This window comes from Sprattus sprattus (genome assembly GCF_963457725.1).
Source record: "Sprattus sprattus genome assembly, chromosome: 12".
NCBI lineage: Eukaryota > Metazoa > Chordata > Actinopteri > Clupeiformes > Clupeidae > Sprattus > Sprattus sprattus.
In genome coordinates, this window is record NC_137910.1 from 9143928 (window position 1) to 9163352 (window position 19425).

A 19425-nucleotide genomic window follows, 5' to 3' on the forward strand; every position below is an offset into this window, starting at 1 on the left:
AGTGATTAAGATATGCTGTGTTAGTGAGTAAGATACGCTGTGTTAGTAAGATACGCTGTGTTAGTGAGTAAGATATGCTGTGTGTTATAGTAAGATATGCTGTGTTAGTGAGTAAGATACGCTGTGTTAGTAAGATACGCTGTGTTAGTGAGTAAGATATGCTGTGTGAGTGAGTAAGATATGCTGTGTTAGTGAGCAAGATACGCTGTGTTTTCAGTGTGAACGCACTGACCCCTGGTAGCAAGTCCTCAGACGAGTCCCTGGTGAAGAACGCTCAGAACCTGCTTCAGATCGTGCTGAAGGGCGTCCGCTCCGCTGAGACGGCCTGCATTAAGGTACAAATAAAAATCTATATTGCTACCTTGTACAGCTACACGAGGTATCCTACAATAAAACATTTGTTTTATGTTTAATGTCAATGTTTAACATTAGACATTAAGAGGTTTCATATTACTTCACATTCTCTGAATTTCCATGTCTCTTTCTGAACCATAAAACAAATCAGGCTAGACTTTCCTGAGCTGCTCTCAAATATCCTGTCTGAACCTTTTTTCCTTGGCCTACCTTTTGACGCTTCTGTCCGTTGGCCCAGTTGAGTGTGCCAACTGGAGACTCCTCTCTTGAAACCTGGCAGGGCCTGAGGCAGCCGGAGCCGGACTCGGACGCGGCCAGAGCCGCCGCCCTGTGCTTCCAGTGGAAAAAGAACCTCCTGATCCACCGGGCCCTGGAGATCTCCAACCCGGAGACGGACGACCTGGGCCTCCGCAAGACCTCCGCCCATCCAGCCGAGCCCAGTCTGGCTCCCTCGCTGCACGTGCTGGAGCAGCGCAACAAGTAAAGAGCTGCAAGCAACTGCAACCCGCACACTGGTGCAGCACTGACCTGCAACCCACACACCTCATGCAGCACTGAACTGTGATGCTCTTTACAGTATGTCATACACACACACACAGATATATATATATATATATAGTGTGTGTGATGTATGTGTAATGCTAGCTCCTGGCCTTTCCTGAAAACTTCTGGACAAAATGCTGTACATTTTTTAATATATATATATATATATATATATGTATGCATGTGTGTGTGTGTGTTTTATTTATATAAATTATATATATATATTTAGGTTTTTTTCTTCCTTACAAATATAACAAGTTTTCAGGCCACACACAGTCTGTTCAGACATATTTCCATTTTCAACTTTCACACCATTTCTGAAGCCATATAGATTTTTCTTTATTTAAGACAATGGATAAAAAATAACAAGGCAATGAACGGTCACACATAAACTGGAGTGTTTTTCTCTGACTGCATCTGTCAGCAGTAACAAAATTACATGAATTACTTGGACAGTTTCTGGAAAGCACTGCATTTATGATAGAAAATAAGCTTTTTAAAAGTCGAGTTAACAGTTGAGCATACAGTATTAAAAAACAAAAAAAATATATATATTTCTCAACAAAAAAAGAGAACGCCACTAAGATAGCACCTTACAGCAACACAAGTCAACAATTGTCCTTCAACTGTTTGTTATTTTGTCTTGTAAAACAATTTAAACATTCTTCTCAGTCATACTGTACATGAACTGAAACACAAATGCCGTACACCGAACACAACCAAGGGGATAAAAGGTTAGCGGCTCTTATGATACACTCATAGCATCAGAATATGAAGCTTAACTGGATTTTATTGCTTAACTGGATTTTATTATTTTATTAAAAAAAAGTCACTGTATTTAATGTGAAACTTTTTTTTTCCACACTATCATATAAAATGAAAACAATAACATTTAATTTACCATACATCTCTTTGCAAAAGTAATCATTTATAGTGTAACCTTTTTTGTATTCCTACAGCCGTATATAAATTAAGTCTGAACCTCTCTCCATTTCAATATAATCAATACCGCACAATATTTAAACAAGTTACAGAATTGAGCCATAAAGCAGAACTGTTCACAGCCAGCTTTGCAGTAACAGAATGACATATAGTGCCACATTTGAAATGGTTCCAACGATCTTTTAAATCAGCACATACGTACTGGTCAAAGTTTATGGAAATACTGTATTTTCAAATGCGATCCGTCACAATAAACTAATTTCCAGTTAGCACCATGGCTAACTGAGTGAGAACAATCAACTCATTTTAATTACCAAACTAGCTGACATCTGTTACATACACCTACCACAGGAAGATCACTAACCTTTCTGACCCACACCAACTCATATTGTTTTAAATGAGGAAAAAATGTAATCAAATGTTTGATTTTCAAAGTCTGTGGAATTTTTTAAAAAGTGGCATTGGATGTCATTCTGTTATGATGAAGTCATCAGTAGCTCAATCAACACTAGCACATGATTGGTAGCAGTTTTAGCAAGTGAGAGTGGAAATATGCCCCCACCACAAGGAACTAGGGATGCCAGAAAGATCATAATATGAGAACGAATATGTACAATATAAAATAAATAAATATGTCAATTTGAAAAAAAAGATACAACTACGATTGCCATGTGTAGAGTAAGGTGGTGTCAATGAATGTTCTGCTATGTACAGAGTTCACCAGCAGAGGGAGCTGGAGGGCCTCAGGACTGTTCACTGACAGAAGGGTGAGGCGGTCGGGTCAAATGTCTTAAACACGTCCTTTAGTGGTCTGTCCTCCTCCTCCTCTTCCTCCTCCTGCTGCTGCTGCTGCTTCTGCTCCTCTTCCTCCGTCTTTTCTTCACTGTCCTTCACCTCCTCCTTCTTCTCGGCCTCCTCCACTGGCCCTGACGGGGCTACACTCGAGGGCTTGGCCTGTCGGGGGTCGTTGTATGGCGGGCGGATGAGGCCGGCGAGGCCCTGGATGGGAAAGTTGTGGAGAGCGGGGGCCAGGGCCGGGGCTGGAGTAGGGGGGCAGGGGGTGGCGGTGGCGGCGGGGGAAGCTGCCGTCTCTGAACCCACAGCAGTGAAGCTGGAGCCGCGGCTGCCAACAGAGCCGTCCGAGGGGCTGTCAGAAGTCTTTCCCTCGGACGCCAAGCGGTGCGGGGGGGAGAGCTGGGGTGGCGGGGGGCTGCTGCTACTGTGCTTCCCTGGCTGCTTGAGGATGCTGGTCTTCCTGGCAGGCTCGGAGTCCTCGGCGGGCTTAGGAGGCTGGGAGGTCTGACTGCGGGGGTCGTACAGGCTGATGCCCCCCAGGAGGGTCGTGGGGCTCTCCAGGCCACCGCTTGAGTTGGCCGCCAGGCGTTGCGCGTACTGGGGCAGCTTCTCGGGCTCGGCTATGACTGCGGCGCTGGCCACCGGCGAGGAGCCCGACGCCCCAACGGTGCCTCTCAGTAGCCGGGGGTCCAGGGCCGCGCTTCCCCCTGAGGAGTCCTTCAGCGCGGGGGGCTTGGAGAGGTCCAGGCTGGAGGAGCGGCTGATGCGGGGGTCCTTGTGAGTGCGCGGGTCCAGTGGCTTCTCCACGGCCGCCTTGCCCTCCAGACCCGGCCTGCCGGCGCCGACCCTACCCACCCCTTCCTTCAGACGGGCGGCTGCCAGCCGCGGATCAGGCGGCGAGGACAACGTCGGGGACAAATGCGGGTCGGGCATGGCGTGCAGCGTGCGGTTGAGCTGGGCGCTCGCGATGAGCGGTGGCAGTGGCAGGTTGATGGAGTGCTCCTGCTTGGGCACTAGCAGTGGGATGAGGTCCTCGGGCGCCCAGACCACGGCGTGGGCGAAGGTGGGCCGCTGCAGCAGGATGTCCACGCGGATGTGGCTGAACTGCTTGAGCTGGCAGCGGGGGTCCCGCAGCACGGCCGCGGGGCTGGGCTCCAGGGGGATCATCACCGCTCGCTCGCGCAGCTCCCTCTCGCCCTCCTCGTCGTCCTCGCCCGCGGGCGGCTTGTGGGGCACGCTGGGGTGGCGGTGCCCGTCTGGCCTCGAGAGCGCCGGCTCCGCGGGCTTCAGCTTGCGGGGGTCCCTGGACACCCGGGGGTCCTGGTTGGGCTCCGAGTCCGACTTGCGGGGATCCACGTTGCGCTGCCGTGGGTCAGCTTTGACGCGGGGGTCGCGGTGGTCACGAGGGTCGCTCGGGGGCCCCTTCTGCAGCCGGGGGTCGCTCTGGGGGGGCTTGGGCGGGGCCTGCGGCTGGCTCTGCTGGCTCTTGAGCATCTCGTTCTGTTTCTTCAGAGACTTCAGGATGGACGACACGCTTCCGCCCCCGTCCTCCTCGTCACTGGAGTACCAACTCGTCGTCTCGTCTGAAACAATAACGCAGAAGGAGGTGCACGTGTCACGTCTGAAATGTCTTCTCAACCAATCAAAAGCTCTCATTAATTCCTAATTCAATAATTATTTTTTAAGTTCCATTGACAGACACCAGAGAGCAGTACATGTAACTAAGCCAGACAGTCAAAGCACTTGCTAAATCACACCATCTTAACACACACATAAAAAATTATGACAGGACTTAAAAAAGCCTAAAAAGTGGGAAACCAACTTTCTTGAAATGAAAGTGATCTTCCCTAAACTGGCCCCATCAGCCATATGAACAGTCTCTCCAGTGGGACCTGTGTCTCAATACCTCTGTCCCTGCTGGCCGACCCAGGGCCCTGCCCCTCTGGTCTCAGGGGCTCAGCCTTAAACTGCTGCTGCTGCTGCTGGAGCTGTTGGAATGGATGATGCTGCTGTTGTTGCTGATGCTGATGCTGCTGTTGTGGATGCTGCTGTTGCTGTGGATGATGCTGCTGATGCTGCTGTTGCTGCTGTTGCTGTTGTTGCTGTTGTTGCTGCTGTGGCGGCGGCTGCTGCTGTTGGGTGAGGTGGAGGAACAGGGCCTTCTGCACAGCTGGCAGGAAGCCCTGCATGGAGGCCTGGGCGTCAGGGCCAGCCTGCTGCTGCTGCTGAGCTGCATGGTTGTCATCTTGGTTACCGGGGAGGGAAGGAGCAATGCACAGAGCATGGTTAAATAGCCAACATTCTAAGAATGAGCAGAGCATGTTTCAATAGCCAACATTCTAAGAATGAACAGAGCATGTTTCAATACCCGACATTCTAAGAATGAACAGAGCATGGTTTAATACCCAACATTCTAAGAATGAACAGAGCCTGTTTCAATACAAACACAAATAAGGGTCCATGTGGCCTACCTCCTGGGCCTGTGTTCTGGTTGTTGAAGAATGTGTTGAAGAACTCGGCGGGGTTCTGGCCCATCGGCGGGAAAGGCATGTTCTGCTGCTGCATTGGCATGTCACACATGGGGGGGAACGGACCCCCCGGTGGCATCATCGGAGGCCCCTGGTTGGGACGGTTCATGTGGGGCATGTTCCCCAGGAATGGCGGCGGCTGGCCTGGAGGCCCGGGGGGAGGCATGGGAGGGCCCTGCCCAAACCCTGGAGGGGGCTGCTGGGGGTTGGGTGGAGGCCCAGGACCCACGTGCGGCAGCATGGGAGGAGGACACCCCATGGAGCCGGGAGGACCCCCCATGGAGCCTGGAGGCCCCCCCATAGAGCCTGGAGGCGACCCCGGCTGGGGGGGAGGAGGGGCGTTAGGGCCTGGGGGCACCATGCCAGCCTGGCCATCCTCAGGACCCCCGCTGAATTGGGGCGGTCCTCCGTTAGGCGAGTTGTTGTTGAAGTAACTTGGCCGGTTGCTACGGGAGATAAACAATGATACCGAGGTTAGCTATGAGGAGAGTCATTAGAGATGAATTATTTCAACATCAGTTTGAAGATACAGGATCTTAAGAATTTAAAAGTGCATTGCTACTGGCTAATGATTGATACCACGGTCACACTGAAAAGCACAACAATGAAACTGCCTTTGACCGATGAGCTACCATCATGTGATGTATGGGTGATGTCTAATAAACTGAAAGTTACCCGAGGCCGATCTTCTGTGCCAGGTCCTGGGTAGGCTGCACCTTGATCTCAAACAGAGAAGGGATCTTTTTGCACCCCTGGCTGCCCCCGGGGTTGCCCCCCTGGTGGCCCCCTTGATTGCCCCCCTGGTTCCAGCCCTGGTTGCCCCCCTGATTGCCCCCCTGGTTCCACCCCTGATTGCCCCCCTGGTCGCCCCCTTGATTGCCCCCCTGGTTGCACCCTTGGCTGCCCCCCTGGTTGCACCCTTGGCTGCCCCCCTGGTTGCCCCCCTGGTTGCACCCCTGGTTGTCGCCCTGGTTGCCGCCCTGGTTGCCCCCCTGGTTGCCCTCTGGGTTGCTGCCCCCCTGGGGGCTGCTGGAGCCAGGCGTGGGCAGCAGACCCACCCCAGGGGGCGGTTTGGGGAGGGGGGCGATGCCTTGCTTCCGCAGGTCTTCCAGTTCCAGCTCGTCCTCGTCTGCATTGTCCTCCTCCGTGTTGACGATCTACACAAAAGCATTAGCCCATTAGCCCAATGGCAACAGTTGACATGAACACTAAGCTGCTTAGGATCAGCTTTATTCAAGCAGAAATAAACAACGTAGACATTCCAGGCTGCTGTTTACACCAGTATGTTTCAAATAGGGAACTGAACTAAACTGAACTGCAGTGCTGTCAGTTTGTCTGTTGTCAATCATGCAGAGTGTTTGTAAATTGTAAATGCTCATAGCGTGATGGTTCTCTCCTTTGTACGTCTCTTTGGATAAAAGCGTCTGCTAAATGACTAAATGTAAATGTTAATGCTCTTCTGGGTGGTGGCTTACCTTATCGAAGAGTTCCTGAGTCACATCATTCAAAGCATCATGGGAGAATTTGCAGTTGTCTCCCTGGTAGCACTTGGCTCCCGTGTGGAAGAACTTGCAAGGGAACTCCTGTGCATGTGGGGTCAAGGACTTCATCAACATAGAAGGACCAGCCAGCTGTACACGCATTCTGTCTCAACAATTAATGAGCCACTTCCTTTGCATTTTCATCGTCTTCAAACTAATTTAGAAGGTCTTTGGTCATGTGAAGTACAGATTAACACGCCGTCCAGACGACGGACTATGTCATTTTGTTGTTTGGGTCAGAACACCTGGAGAAATGTAAGAAAAGCCTGCACAGTACCACATCAAAACATGCCAGTTAGCATGTTAGCAAGCTTTATCAGTTCCAACTAATTGTCATAGTTGTTTGTTGCCATACTGGGACGTATGACTACAGAGAGAGATGACTTCAGACAGATTTATGTTCATGGTGACAGCTGTAGTACTGGGTCCCTGGTATCTCCTTTCCTCTTTGCCACTCTGTTGGTGATGTTTGCAAGGTTTTATCTTGCTAGTTTCAGACCTAAACTCTTAGTGCTGCTTTAAATGCGTAAATTAATGTCAAAGGTGAGTTGCTTTAAATGGGTAAATGAAGGTCAAAGGTGAGAGGTATAAAAAGGATATTGTGCATATAAATGCAGTTCTCTCCCTTGCTGCAGTAACCCTGGAGATAGAACTTGCACAGCTCCTTCTTCTTATCAGGAACCACGTGTTCGTGATCAAACTTGCACTGGTCGCCCTGAGGGAGAGACAGATAGAGGCTAATGTTATTAGGGGGTTTCATTAACCATTAGCCACTGTCTACCACAATGTCACACACACAAATTACCAGAGTCCAGGGCAGAAAACATCAATAAAGTAATTTCAGAGAAGCCTTATCTGAAGAGTGCTGATCTTAGTGGATGACTTACTTTGATGCATCGACCCTCCAGGAAGTATTTGCAGATGTATCTGCCGTTGTGCTCCACTGTGTGTTGGTTGATGAACTCCTGGGTCATGATGGGCCTCTTCTTCTGGAAGCCAGGCGCCCCTTTCCCCTCCTAGGGAATCAACACAGCAAGGGTCCTGGGAGTTAATTTACGTGCTAGTTTTACTGGAAGATTTGATATTTCACATATCTGTTGATAGACTGTTCTTGTGACTGAGAAATGTGTCAACTACAAACACATTACAGGCAAAGCTATCTTCAGATTAGCGGTTCATTTCATGCTGTTTTACTGGAACTGGATCAAATTGTTGATATTTCACATATCTGTTGATATACTGTACTTGTGACTGAGAAATTTGTCAACTACAAACACATTACAGTAAAGCTATCTTCCGATAAGCGGTAAGCAGAGACACAGAACAGATAAATATTAGGAGAGAGTCTAAATAAACACATATAAACCAAATAAGGAGTGTTTTAGATGTTTAAAAAACCATGTCAGAACCTCTGAGCCAACAGGAGGGTGTCTCATTGCTTTGGGGCCCTCCACGCCCAGGTCTCCTCCACGCCCTTTCCCGCGGCCCCAGTTCTTGGCCTTCTGCTTCTTGTTCTTGGGCATGGCGCCGCCACCACGCCCCCTACCCATGCCGCCTCTGCCACGCCCTCTCTGGCCGCCATCTGCAACATGGACAAAAGTCATTAACAAGGGTTTAACATAAGGGACCTGGACATGCAGCTCATTGCAGCACAGATAATGCTAATATCATATGATACAGTTCATACAGTGAGTTCCGGCATAGTCTAACTTCCATGTCCATTACTGCAGACTGGATCAATCTATGGCTTAATTCTAATGCCAGAAAACTGACAAAGCCATTACTGACACCCACACTTTTGAGAAGATTGATTTAGTTTTCAGATTGACCCTGAGCAAGTGCTTTAAAACTTGCATGCACATGCACATGCGCAGTCAACATGTCAACACTCAGACACAACATAGGCAGCCCATGCAGGGTGCAGACCATCCTGGTGACGGAATTTATGCCATGCACAACGTGTGCGGACCTATACGTAACTGTGTCCGCTGACATATACTTGCTAAAGCAGCCAGACTATGCACAGGGGCCTCTGCTAAAGCAGCCAGACTATGCACAGGGGCCTCTTCTAAAGCAGCCAGACTATGCACAGGGGCCTCTAAAGGACAGGGGGCCGCTTACACTGCTGCTGTTTCTGTAGGCCCTTCATGTTCTGCCTCTTGCCCTGGTCCTTGGGCCCTCCCTTGCCCCCTCCCTGGCCGGGGGAGTTGGAGCCTTTAGCGTGTCGGTACTGGCACAGCTCCTCGGAGAAGTCGTCCTCCTCCTCGTAGTCGCTGTAGTCGCTGTATTTGTCCACATCGCTGCTCTTGTGCTGGGCTGGTCTCTGTGCCTTCCCATGCCCCCCGCTGGACTCACGCCCATGCTAGAGACATGAATTTTAAAAAGAGAAAGAAACATACAACAGGTTTACAATCAGTACTGAAGCTGTAGGGTTTCCTAATGTATTGTCCTGAAGAGATCTAAAATCGAGGTGAAATGCAATTCCTTGTTGACAGGGTGGTCTATGTGCACTTGTCACTGCTGCAATGTCAAGCCACCCAAAGAAGCAGAATGTGTGACTGACCTGTGGGAACTGGCTGTCGTAGTCGCGGTAGGCTGCCTGGCTCTTCTTGCTCTTAGGCCTCTCTTGGCGCTCGTAGTCGGAGTCGTAGCTGTCGGAGCTCGAGCTGCTGGAGGGAGAGTGGTGCTGTGGGGGGGGGGCAGAGTGGAAAGGAGATCCCAGGGGCTCCTTTACTACAGCTGTCATCATGAACATAAATCTGTCTGAAGTGATCTCTCTGTAGTCATACGTGCCAGTATGGCAACACACAATTATGACAATTATTTCATCTATTGGCCAACCACAGTTGAGAGGCAACAAACTTCACCTGTCAGGTTATAAGTTAAGGTATGATTCTTGACCTGTCAGGTTATGAGTTAAGGTATGATTCTTGACCTGTCAGGTTATGAGTTAAGGTATGATTCTTGACCTGTCAGGTTGAGTAAAGTTATGAGTTCTTGACCTGTCAGGTTATGAGTTAAGGTATGTGTACTTGACCTGTCAGGTTATGAGTTAAGGTATGATTCTTGACCTGTCAGGTTATGAGTTAAGGTATGATTCTTGACCTGTCAGGTTGAGTAAAGTTATGAGTTCTTGACCTGTCAGGTTATGAGTAAAGTTATGAGTTCTTGACCTGTCAGGTTATGAGTTAGGTTATGAGTTCTTGACCTGTCAGGTTATGAGTTAGGTTATGAGTTCTTGACCTGTCAGGTTATGAGTAAAGTTATGAGTTCTTGACCTGTCAGGTTATGAGTGAAGTTATGAGTTCTTGACCTGTCAGGTTATGAGTTAGGTTATGAGTTCTTGACCTGTCAGGTTATGAGTAAAGTTATGAGTTCTTGACCTGTCAGGTTATGAGTAAAGTTATGAGTTCTTGACCTGTCAGGTTATGAGTAAAGTTATGAGTTCTTGACCTGTCAGGTTACGAGTTAAGTTATGAGTAGAGTATGATAAGAGCTTCACATCCTAATGCATTTGAAGAGATAAAGATCAGGACTAAGAGACACACTATTAGAGGCACAACATTAGACTGATTGTATGACAAAACCTACTTTCTGTCTTTCCCGCCTCCTTCTCTTCGACCTCCTCTGAGATTTTTCTTTTGATCTGCGATGCCTCTTCCGAGAGTGCCTGTGGGATTTTTCCTCTTTCTCCTTCTCCTTCTCTCGGTCTTTCTCCTTCTCTTTTTCTCCATGCTCCTCCTTAGCTGCCTTCCCTTCCTCTTCAATGCCGATTCCTTCGTCATCAATTTCGCCATCTTCCAATTCACCATCCTCCCTTTAAAAGAAATGAAGACATACTTAAATAAAAAGTATTAATCAACCATCCAAAGCAACATAATTCTGAGATTATTTGGATATTTACATGTTGCTATTCTGTGGTAAATTACATATAACATTACATGTTTAGTCATCGTACTAAGCCCCTTGACTACATGCTTATGTAAAGTACTGCATATTATAGTTCTTAAAATAAAAACTGTGACAGGTCAAATATGTGGTGTTAAAGTATGTAATTTCACCAGAGTAACCTGGCCATCGTTGTCTGTTATTTGAAGTGAAAATATATGCAAGGCCATTAAACTACAAATATGTCAGCTCTGAATGACACACTGATCTGGCCTCTATATAAGATGACAGTAAGAGTAAACTAGTGACCAACGGAGATGCTGGTCTAACAGAGTCAGCATCAGGTATACAGGACAGTGGGTGGCCTTTAGAAGAACTTCTGAGAACTTTAACTGAGGTATTGACACCGGGTGGAATTACATCAATATGTTCATAACATAAAAATGGTACTTTGAACTTGGGAATTAAATAAAAAGGAGGTATTCCAGGGTTGACAGACTAGGTCTGGCCATACTGTACAAATCAGTCTACTTTAAGTGGGAATACTGTTGAGTGAAACATGGGGCTCTTAGAGGGACATATTTCTTGTCATGATTCTAAAAATGATTTGTGACAATTCACTTTTTGGCCTAAACATACTTAAAGGGAACCAGTCAAATTCAACATCACGTCAGTTTTAAATTCACTTTTAGTCTTGAGGCATGTTTTTCTGTGGGGATATTTTGTGAAGACCAGTCCACTGCAAACTCTGGCTAATTGACAAAGATCAGTGGGGGGTGGTGGTGGTGGTGGGGGTGGGGGGGGGGGCGTACTGGCCATAGGGACACTGAGAATTTGTGAGTTTCCTCATTTTTTTTCCATCCAACAACACATACTGCCTGTGTGGAGGGGGAGGGGTGTCTGACTGGAGCTGCGTGATAAATGGAGAGAGGCAGTCAGGAGTAACTGGGGGAGGGGGGAAGCTTCAATATTGGCCAATGGGTGAACAGAAGATATGGACTGAACTTTGAAACAGCTATGTCAACATGATTCGTATGATCCCACTATGCCATGGTAGTTTGTCCTTTTTTTTTTTTTCAATGGGTGATTGTTCAGAACAACATCAACTGCAGTGTCCTTTGATGCTCTTAATGTATGGGCGCAACTGTTTCAACAAAGGCTTGATCACTCTCATCTGCATACACAACACATGTCTATCAGCATGTTCTATTCAAAACAAATGGCAAATCACACATCAATCATGATGGACTGGCATGCATACTTGGTTTCTGTGAACAGGGGTGGGGTAAGAGAGTTATGTGTGAAAAACATAGTGAAAGGAAGAGAGAGAAAGAGAGAAGAACAGAGATCTTTGGCCCTATTGAGGAAGAAGTGATTAAAGAAAATTGTTGGGTTTGTTGAGAAAAGGCCTCTTTTACGGATAACAAGGAGCAGCTTCCAATTATAATAAAGTATTATAAAGTACTACAAGTAAACTACATCAATTTGGCATAATAACTCCATTAACTGTGTACTCTCTTATAACTGTAGATTTAGGAACTTTTTTGATTCAGTGACCTCTGTCCCACTTTCACATATCAACAGCAATAGCACACAGGACGCTAGACCCAGCAATACAAGGTCTAGTCATGGGACCTGCTGGTTGGTAATTGCGCAGCAACAGTAGGTTGCTCTGTCCCAGTACACCCCTTCGCAGTCTTTCCCAACAGCTCGAAAGCGACCAGAAGGGTGCGCCATCACATGTGAACGGGCGGGGCGCTAGCCACGTCACGGTCGCATAAATATTCAAATGCCTTAAAGACAACCAGCCAGTATAATACCAGAATGGTATTTTTTCCTTTTTTTAGGCTGTTACAAATAAAACATTAACGTTAAGATTACTTAAAGCTGATACGGATTCGTACATTTCCACAATCTATTTACCTTAACTTATATAATGGCACCTTTAAAATACTATTGACAGAAATATTCACGTCAAGGGCGTTGTTGTGAAGGAACTGCCCTTTTCTTCTGTCGGAGGGAAAACTGTAAATTTGCTATCGCTACCACTGCAGCATTAACAAAATAAATGGCATGCACGAGAAGATTGTTATTTAACGGAGAGGGAAAGGCCTGTTCTCACCAATACCCACAAAACGTCGCAATTGTCCTTTACGCTAGATGCTCAAGATTAGGAAAAGAATAACAGTTACTCAGGATGTACAAATGAACCTGTACAGAAGAATGTTCAGATAAGAATGTTACTCGACCTTTCATCCCCTGCCAGTTCAGAGTCTGTCATGTTTTTGTCAAGAACAGGGGTAGGGGGACTGGAGAAAAGGCTCACAGAAGCCATGATGGTTGGAAACGGAAATGCCCTTCTCCGCAACAAGAGTGAGTTGCATTCAGCCACTCAAAGGAGACGTTGGCTCGTGAGAGATGATGAAGGATTGTTATAGTCTGAAAAAACTCACGGTTGTTACACGTCTCAACAATGAGACAGTAAACAGACATTATCCTCTCATTTCAATGATGATGTTTTAACGCTGTAAACACAGCTTTGATACCCCATCTTTGTTAATATCCCGTCGGATGACAGCTGTCTTGGTGAAATATTGGAGACGGAGGGTGAAACAAACAGAAATTTAATCATTTTCGAGGTGCTCAAATTCTTCTCTAGATATGGCGCCCGAAAGACATTCGTAAAATGGCTGCGAGAAAGAAAAGAAGAGGCTTTAGCCCTCCTGGTGCAGAGGTGGACCAATCACATCGAACGAACCGCCAGCGAGGGGACGTAATATAAACGTGTAATTGGTCAAAATCATAGACCCGCCCACGTTTCACAAATATTTGTAATTATATTGGGGTTTGAGCTTGTCAGTCATTTGATATCCTTCTAGAAAGAAACCAAGGTTGAAAGACGCGCAACTGAAACAACCAATAAAAACGAACTGCGCAACGGGGCTGTAGAAAGACCCAATGTTGCCAATAATGTTGTCGCAAAATAAAAATGCAATAAATAAAATAAAATAAAGTATATGAGCCCTGCTCATGTGGTGACAATATACGTCAACGCTATATTCAACGATTTTCCCAAAATAAAGGGTTAGTTTCAAAATTCGAGTGCGTTAGCTATGTGCATTTCTTGCAGGGACAAAGTCTTAGCAGTAGGTGTCGGCAGGCTACAATGAAACTGAACAAATGAACCCGTCTCTTTGTGCGTAGGCTTAGTAGCCTAGCATGCCTTTCAGTTAAAGGTTAATGAGTATCTTTTATAGGGCTACTTTAGGGACATTTCAAATAATCGTGAGAATGAGGTCATGTTTGCATGATGTTTCTTGGGACTGAATTTCAACTTCGACCCGGGGACTTGTTTGGGGAGGCTTTTTCCTTAAAATAGGTTCAATGTTTTATTATGATTTTTTATTTTTTTATTATGGGCCCCTATAATACAAAGTTGGGCTATCATTGCCTAGATAGTGCAGACGTTTTTCTGATAAAAGAGAACACTTTGTATAGCAAGCCATGAGCCCTCAAATAATTAGTGCACACAAAAACACCAACATTTAAATTGTGTTGTAGCCTAAAAATATTCCCTTGTTCTGTTCTCCCCAGAATTCTTTTTTTTTGGGGGGGGGGGGGGTGATGCCATTTCTTAGAACCTGAGCTGCCAACCTTTACTTACACCTATGGGTCTTATTCTATAATATGAATTATTTAATAGGCTCATGTTGCCTAAATTCTTCCTAATAATGTTTTTGCTCAGTGTAGCCTGCTCTGTAGCTCTCTTTGGTAGCATTGCTGCTAACTCTGCTTTTTCTTTTGGCACACATAGCCAACAACCAAACTCCCGAAGAGTCAAACCTTAGCCTGACATATTTTGGTCCTGCCAAATGCCGTTCAATTTCCAAACCTTACATGCTGCAAAGTTATTTTCGTAGGAAATTTCTTACACCGACGACAAAAGGCTTTTTTAATAGTACCTCCGGTTCTTTCATGTGTAGGCTATGGGACTCAGACTGACACTTAGGCTGTCTTCATTCTTCTGCAACACACATGGTGATGTTCTGCTCCATGAACAGCCAGATGGTTTGCCGTGGACAGCAAGACACATCGTTTGAACGAGGAGAAGGGACATTAACGAGTGCCAGAGAAAGAATTCTAGACTGTTGAGGTGATGTGGTGGGAGGGATTACAGTATCCATGCAAAGGCTATGTGAGTCTGGAGGCTGTAAGGGAAGGGTAGCAGTTTGCGCTCCCTCCCGTGTGCGCACCCCAGCTGTTACATTGATGTGGAGCATCCTCGCAAAACTTTATACTTTCACACAACAAGCGCAGTCGACTTCTCTGAGACACCTGAGGATTTTACATGTGTGTTTTTCCATGAGGACAAGCTTTCATTAGTTTCCAGTGGACTTTAAAGACATGGCGATTATAAATAACAATAGCTTATTTGTATTGCTCTGCTTTTCAACAGTTTGCAATTGCTTTGATGGGACGCAGGTAAGTTTCTAATTGTGCCATGCCAACAAACATGTGTGTCTCTCTGTATCTAATAGTGAATGTTATCCCAGTTTCTCTGGTATAACATGATCCTGCATCAATTACGTCAAAAGAGTGTCATTAGGAACGAATGAAACAAAGTGTCATGACTTTTTTTTATATTTTGAAGGTGTACGTCAGGTGATTAGGATCAACAAGGGGCTCCGCTCAACACCAGACCCACTCTAAAAAGCACAGTTAACCCCTCAGCCTTTCACAATAAACTCTGTAAATGTGATAATATTTAAACAGATTTAAAATCTGTTATGTCACATGGTTTTAGTTTTGTGCTTGTCTTTACCTTCTTTTGGAGTAGATCGTGTGGGTGCCTTCCTTTGCTTTGAACGTGTGTGAGTTTTTTTTTTTTTTACCTCCACATGTTCTGTTTTGCATCATTTACAAAAGCCCCAAGCACATAGTTTCAAGACTGAGGGAGACTGCTGTGTTCCCTCTCAATAAAGTAGCATGCAGTTTTGTCAAAGAGGATTGTAGAGGATGGAGTTTGGATCAATCCAATCAATCTTTTACCAGCTGGCAGCATTCATCAGCGCCATATCCTGCCCAGTATTGAAATCCTGTCGCGTGGTTTAAACAGGTGTATGTATTGTAGTTTTATATGAGTGTCTTTCAGTGTCTTAGATACCTTCAGAGAGACATCTACATTGGCCCATCTGGATTTGGTCTCACTATAGTCAGCTGTTGGCATTTCCCTTAAACGGATATGAAAACAGAAGAGATGACTGAACTGATTTCTTCTCACACTGGGCACACTTTTAAAGACTTTTAAAGCGTATATTCAGGTTCACACTATTTTCCCTAGCACTGTGCCACATCTGGCTTTTAGTGGCAGGAAGTCTTTGGAGTAAAACATTTAGGCCCTGCGTGCCCCACTGTTGCATCACAGCGTGGAACACCTGTCGTAGATGTGGCACCTGTGATGATGAGGAGCTAGATGATGATGATGTGCGCTAGATGAGGAGATGAAGGCTGCCTCGCCTCCATGTGGGCAATATGGTTGAAGAGAGAACCTCAAACTATTTTGAGAATGTATCAAATATCTTGCTGTTAGCTACTGTATGTCGCTCTTTCAAAGAATGTGTGTGTGTGTGTGTGTGTGTGTGTGTGTGTGTGTGTGTGTGTGTGTGTGTGTGTGTGTGTGTGTGTGTGTGTGTGTGTGTATGTATGTATCACGGTAGAGCACCTGTACTTGTGGATAACAGGTTGCCCTCTCTTTAAGAGTCTTTGGAGTCACTGTAGACTTTCCTCTTGGCATGGCTCTCAGAAAGGGCTGGAATTTGAAGTATATCTTCCATCATATTGTGTGTGCATTGGACACTGCTGGTTTTGTCATAGACGGCCCTAAAAACAATCATGGCTAGTCTGTTTAGAGCTCTGTCTCTCTCTCCCCAACTAGACTGGTTCATGTGCCATGAAAAATATACTGTGAAGACCAGAGTTTTGGATTAAGGTCTCTTAGACATCTGCCCACCAGCTTTAGTTCAGCTTCCTCTATAGAACCAGTCACAGACAGGCCTTTAGTTCAGCTGCCTCTAACCCCACAGAATCAGTCACAGGCAGGCCTTTAGTTCAGCTGCCTCTATAGAACCAGTCACAGGCAGGCCTTAAGTTCAGCTTCCTCTATAGAACCAGTCACAGACAGGCCTTTAGTTCAGCTGCCTCTAACCCCACAGAACCAGTCACAGGCAGGCCTTTAGTTCAGCTGCCTCTATAGAACCAGTCACAGGCAGGCCTTAAGTTCAGCTGCCTCTATAGAACCAGTCACAGGCAGGCCTTTAGTTCAGCTGCCTCTATAGAACCAGTCACCGGCAGGCCTTAAGTTCAGCTGCCTCTATAGAACCAGACACAGGCAGGCCTTTAGTTCAGCTGCCTCTATAGAACCAGTCACAGGCAGGCCTTAAGTTCAGCTGCCTCTATAGAACCAGTCACAGGCAGGCCTTTAGTTCAGCTGCCTCTATAGAACCAGTCACAGGCAGGCCTTAAGTTCAGCTGCCTCTATAGAACCAGTCACAGGCAGGCCTTTAAGTTCAGCTGCCTCTATAGAACCAGTCACAGGCAGGCCTTTAAGTTCAGCTGCCTCTATAGAACCAGTCACAGACAGGCCTTTTAGTTCAGCTGCCTCTATAGAACCAGTCACAGGCAGGCCTTTAAGTTCAGCTGCCTCTATAGAACCAGTCACAGGCAGGCCTTTAGTTCAGCTGCCTCTATAGAACCAGTCACAGGCAGGCCTTTAGTTCAGCTGCCTCTAACCCCACAGAACCAGTCACAGGCAGGCCTTTAGTTCAGCTGCCTCTATAGAACCAGTCACAGACAGGCCTTAAGTTCAGCTGCCTCTATAGAACCAGTCACAGGCAGGCCTTTAGTTCAGCTGCCTCTATAGAACCAGTCACAGACAGGCCTTTAGTTCAGCTGCCTCTAACCCCACAGAACCAGAACCAGTCACAGGCAGGCCTTTAGTTCAGCTGCCTCTATAGAACCAGTCACAGGCAGGCCTTAAGTTCAGCTTCCTCTATAGAACCAGTCACAGGCAGGCCTTTAGTTCAGCTGCCTCTATAGAACCAGTCACAGGCAGGCCTTAAGTTCAGCTGCCTTAAGCCCCACGGAACCAGTCACAGGCAGGCCTATAGTTCAGCTGCCTCGAACCCCCAGAAACAGTCACAGGCAGGCCTTTTAGCAGAAGCTTCTTAAAGAATGGTCATGAGTTATAGTGCAAGTTAAGAGTAACATTAATGTTGTACAGTGCTAGTACTGGTAACCCAAATGATTTGAATGCATTCACTAGGTTTACTAGTTTTAACCTTTAGAGAGAAACGTAGCGTCTCTGTTTAATTCCGCTGTCAAAGAAGCCAGGCCTTTTCTTCTGTGTGCTTGTTGTAGGGGGTGGGTGGCGTGGGTCCATATGTAGTGTGAGAGTTGTCCTCTACATCACCACCTAAACTTGAGTGATTTTGCCTGCCCCTTCCTTATAATTAAGGCTATGTATGGGTTGGGAAACATGTTTCTCTTTGCAAAGTTACAGTTTTGAGAATGGATTGTGAATATGCTGTTTTTAATAATGGAATAATGTACAATAGTGAATAATAGTTATTGTGTGTGTAATAATTGTGTGTGTCTGTGTGTGTGTGTGTGTGTGTTTGTGTGTGTGTGTGTGTGTGTGTGTGTGTGTGTTTAAAGCATGGCTGTATGGAGAAGCACCGGGTGGTTGGGGTCCTTCGTCAGATGGAGAAGTTTCTGCGGGGCCAAGAGGTCCGCTTCACAGAAGGCCTGCGCATCATGAAGTCCAAACTGGCCAGCCTGCAGAACTCCGTGTCCAAGTTTCCCCAAGCCGACGAGTCTTCCCGTGAGTACAGTAGCGGCTTCACCATGTGGCACTGACTAAACTCAGACTGACTGCCAGGGCGCAGAATAGGCCATGACTCATCTGACCTGGAGGAGGTCAAACTGATGGACTGAACGGTTTGGAGAATAGCTGGAATGTCCGCATGATGGCTTCCAAAGGCAGGTGTTAAACATATTAATGCAGTGTATCAGAGATGGCCTGCAATAAACAGGTAGAAGGTAAAGAGAGGCAGGGGAAGAAGGACAGAAGGTGTCCTAGTATTATATTTATATTTATTTGTGACCACAAGGCCAACAAGAAATCGTTTGATTAGCACGCTTGTTTTTGAAATGTTTTTGGTTCCAATGTAGTTGTTTATAGTGCGATACAAGTGGATCATGAGGGTCCCTGTTAATATCTCTGGTAGGTCTGTCATGGTGGGACGGCTTGGATTCTCCATTGTACGCAGGATAAGTGTTCACTTTTAAGTCATTACAAAGAGCACTTCCTCAGTTCTCTGGGTTGAGTATAATGACTTCCTGCCTCAAACACTGGTCCTGCCATTCATCCGTGAGGAGACGTTTGGGGACCTAGTCCATTACAAACCCCGTGTGCTCGGCCTCCAACCCAGGGGGGAAGTGGAGAGTGTGTTGTTTGGCAGCAGACACAGGAACCATCAAGTGTTTTTCTCGGCAACATAACACAGAGCTCTTGGCAGGAGGGAACAAAGGGTGTCACTGTACATTTACGGCAATCAAGGCGCGTCTGGCTCAATTTAGGAGGAACTTGCAACCCCAAAAATCCTCCAGATATGACGGGGACACATGGAGAGAGAGGTCAAAGGTCAATTTCAGGACAAGTGAGAGCAGACCCATGTGTAGGGTCTATGCTAAGAAACTTTATGGAATGTTATTAGTAACTAATGTTAATTTGAAATGTGGCTGTATCATAAACATGTATGTTGTGGGGATGGCTT

The 19425-nt window shown here is 46.4% G+C and overlaps 2 protein-coding genes across 2 annotated transcripts in view; one reads left to right on the top strand and one right to left on the bottom strand.

The window, feature by feature from the left end:
* Positions 1–1262: 1262 nt before the first annotated feature.
* On the bottom strand, positions 1263–13233 carry zc3h6 (zinc finger CCCH-type containing 6). The gene is made up of 12 exons (XM_080848590.1): positions 12841–13233; positions 10295–10520; positions 9267–9389; positions 8825–9065; positions 8113–8285; positions 7591–7719; positions 7302–7418; positions 6638–6745; positions 5838–6319; positions 5106–5608; positions 4541–4879; positions 1263–4217 (listed from the first exon to the last, which is right to left on the bottom strand). The coding sequence occupies exons 1-12, from the start codon at positions 12924–12926 to the stop codon at positions 2593–2595; spliced, it is 4152 nt and encodes a 1383-aa protein (XP_080704716.1). The 5' UTR covers positions 12927–13233; the 3' UTR covers positions 1263–2592.
* A 5080-nt stretch (positions 13234–18313) lies between these two features.
* fbln7 (fibulin 7) overlaps positions 18314–19425 on the top strand; it is a gene marked incomplete at both ends in the record, with an annotated part of 9113 nt that continues 8001 nt past the window's right edge. The window contains one exon of the mRNA XM_080849429.1: positions 18314–18470. Coding sequence (XP_080705555.1) covers positions 18314–18470 — 157 coding nt within the window. The remainder of the gene's footprint in view (positions 18471–19425) is intronic.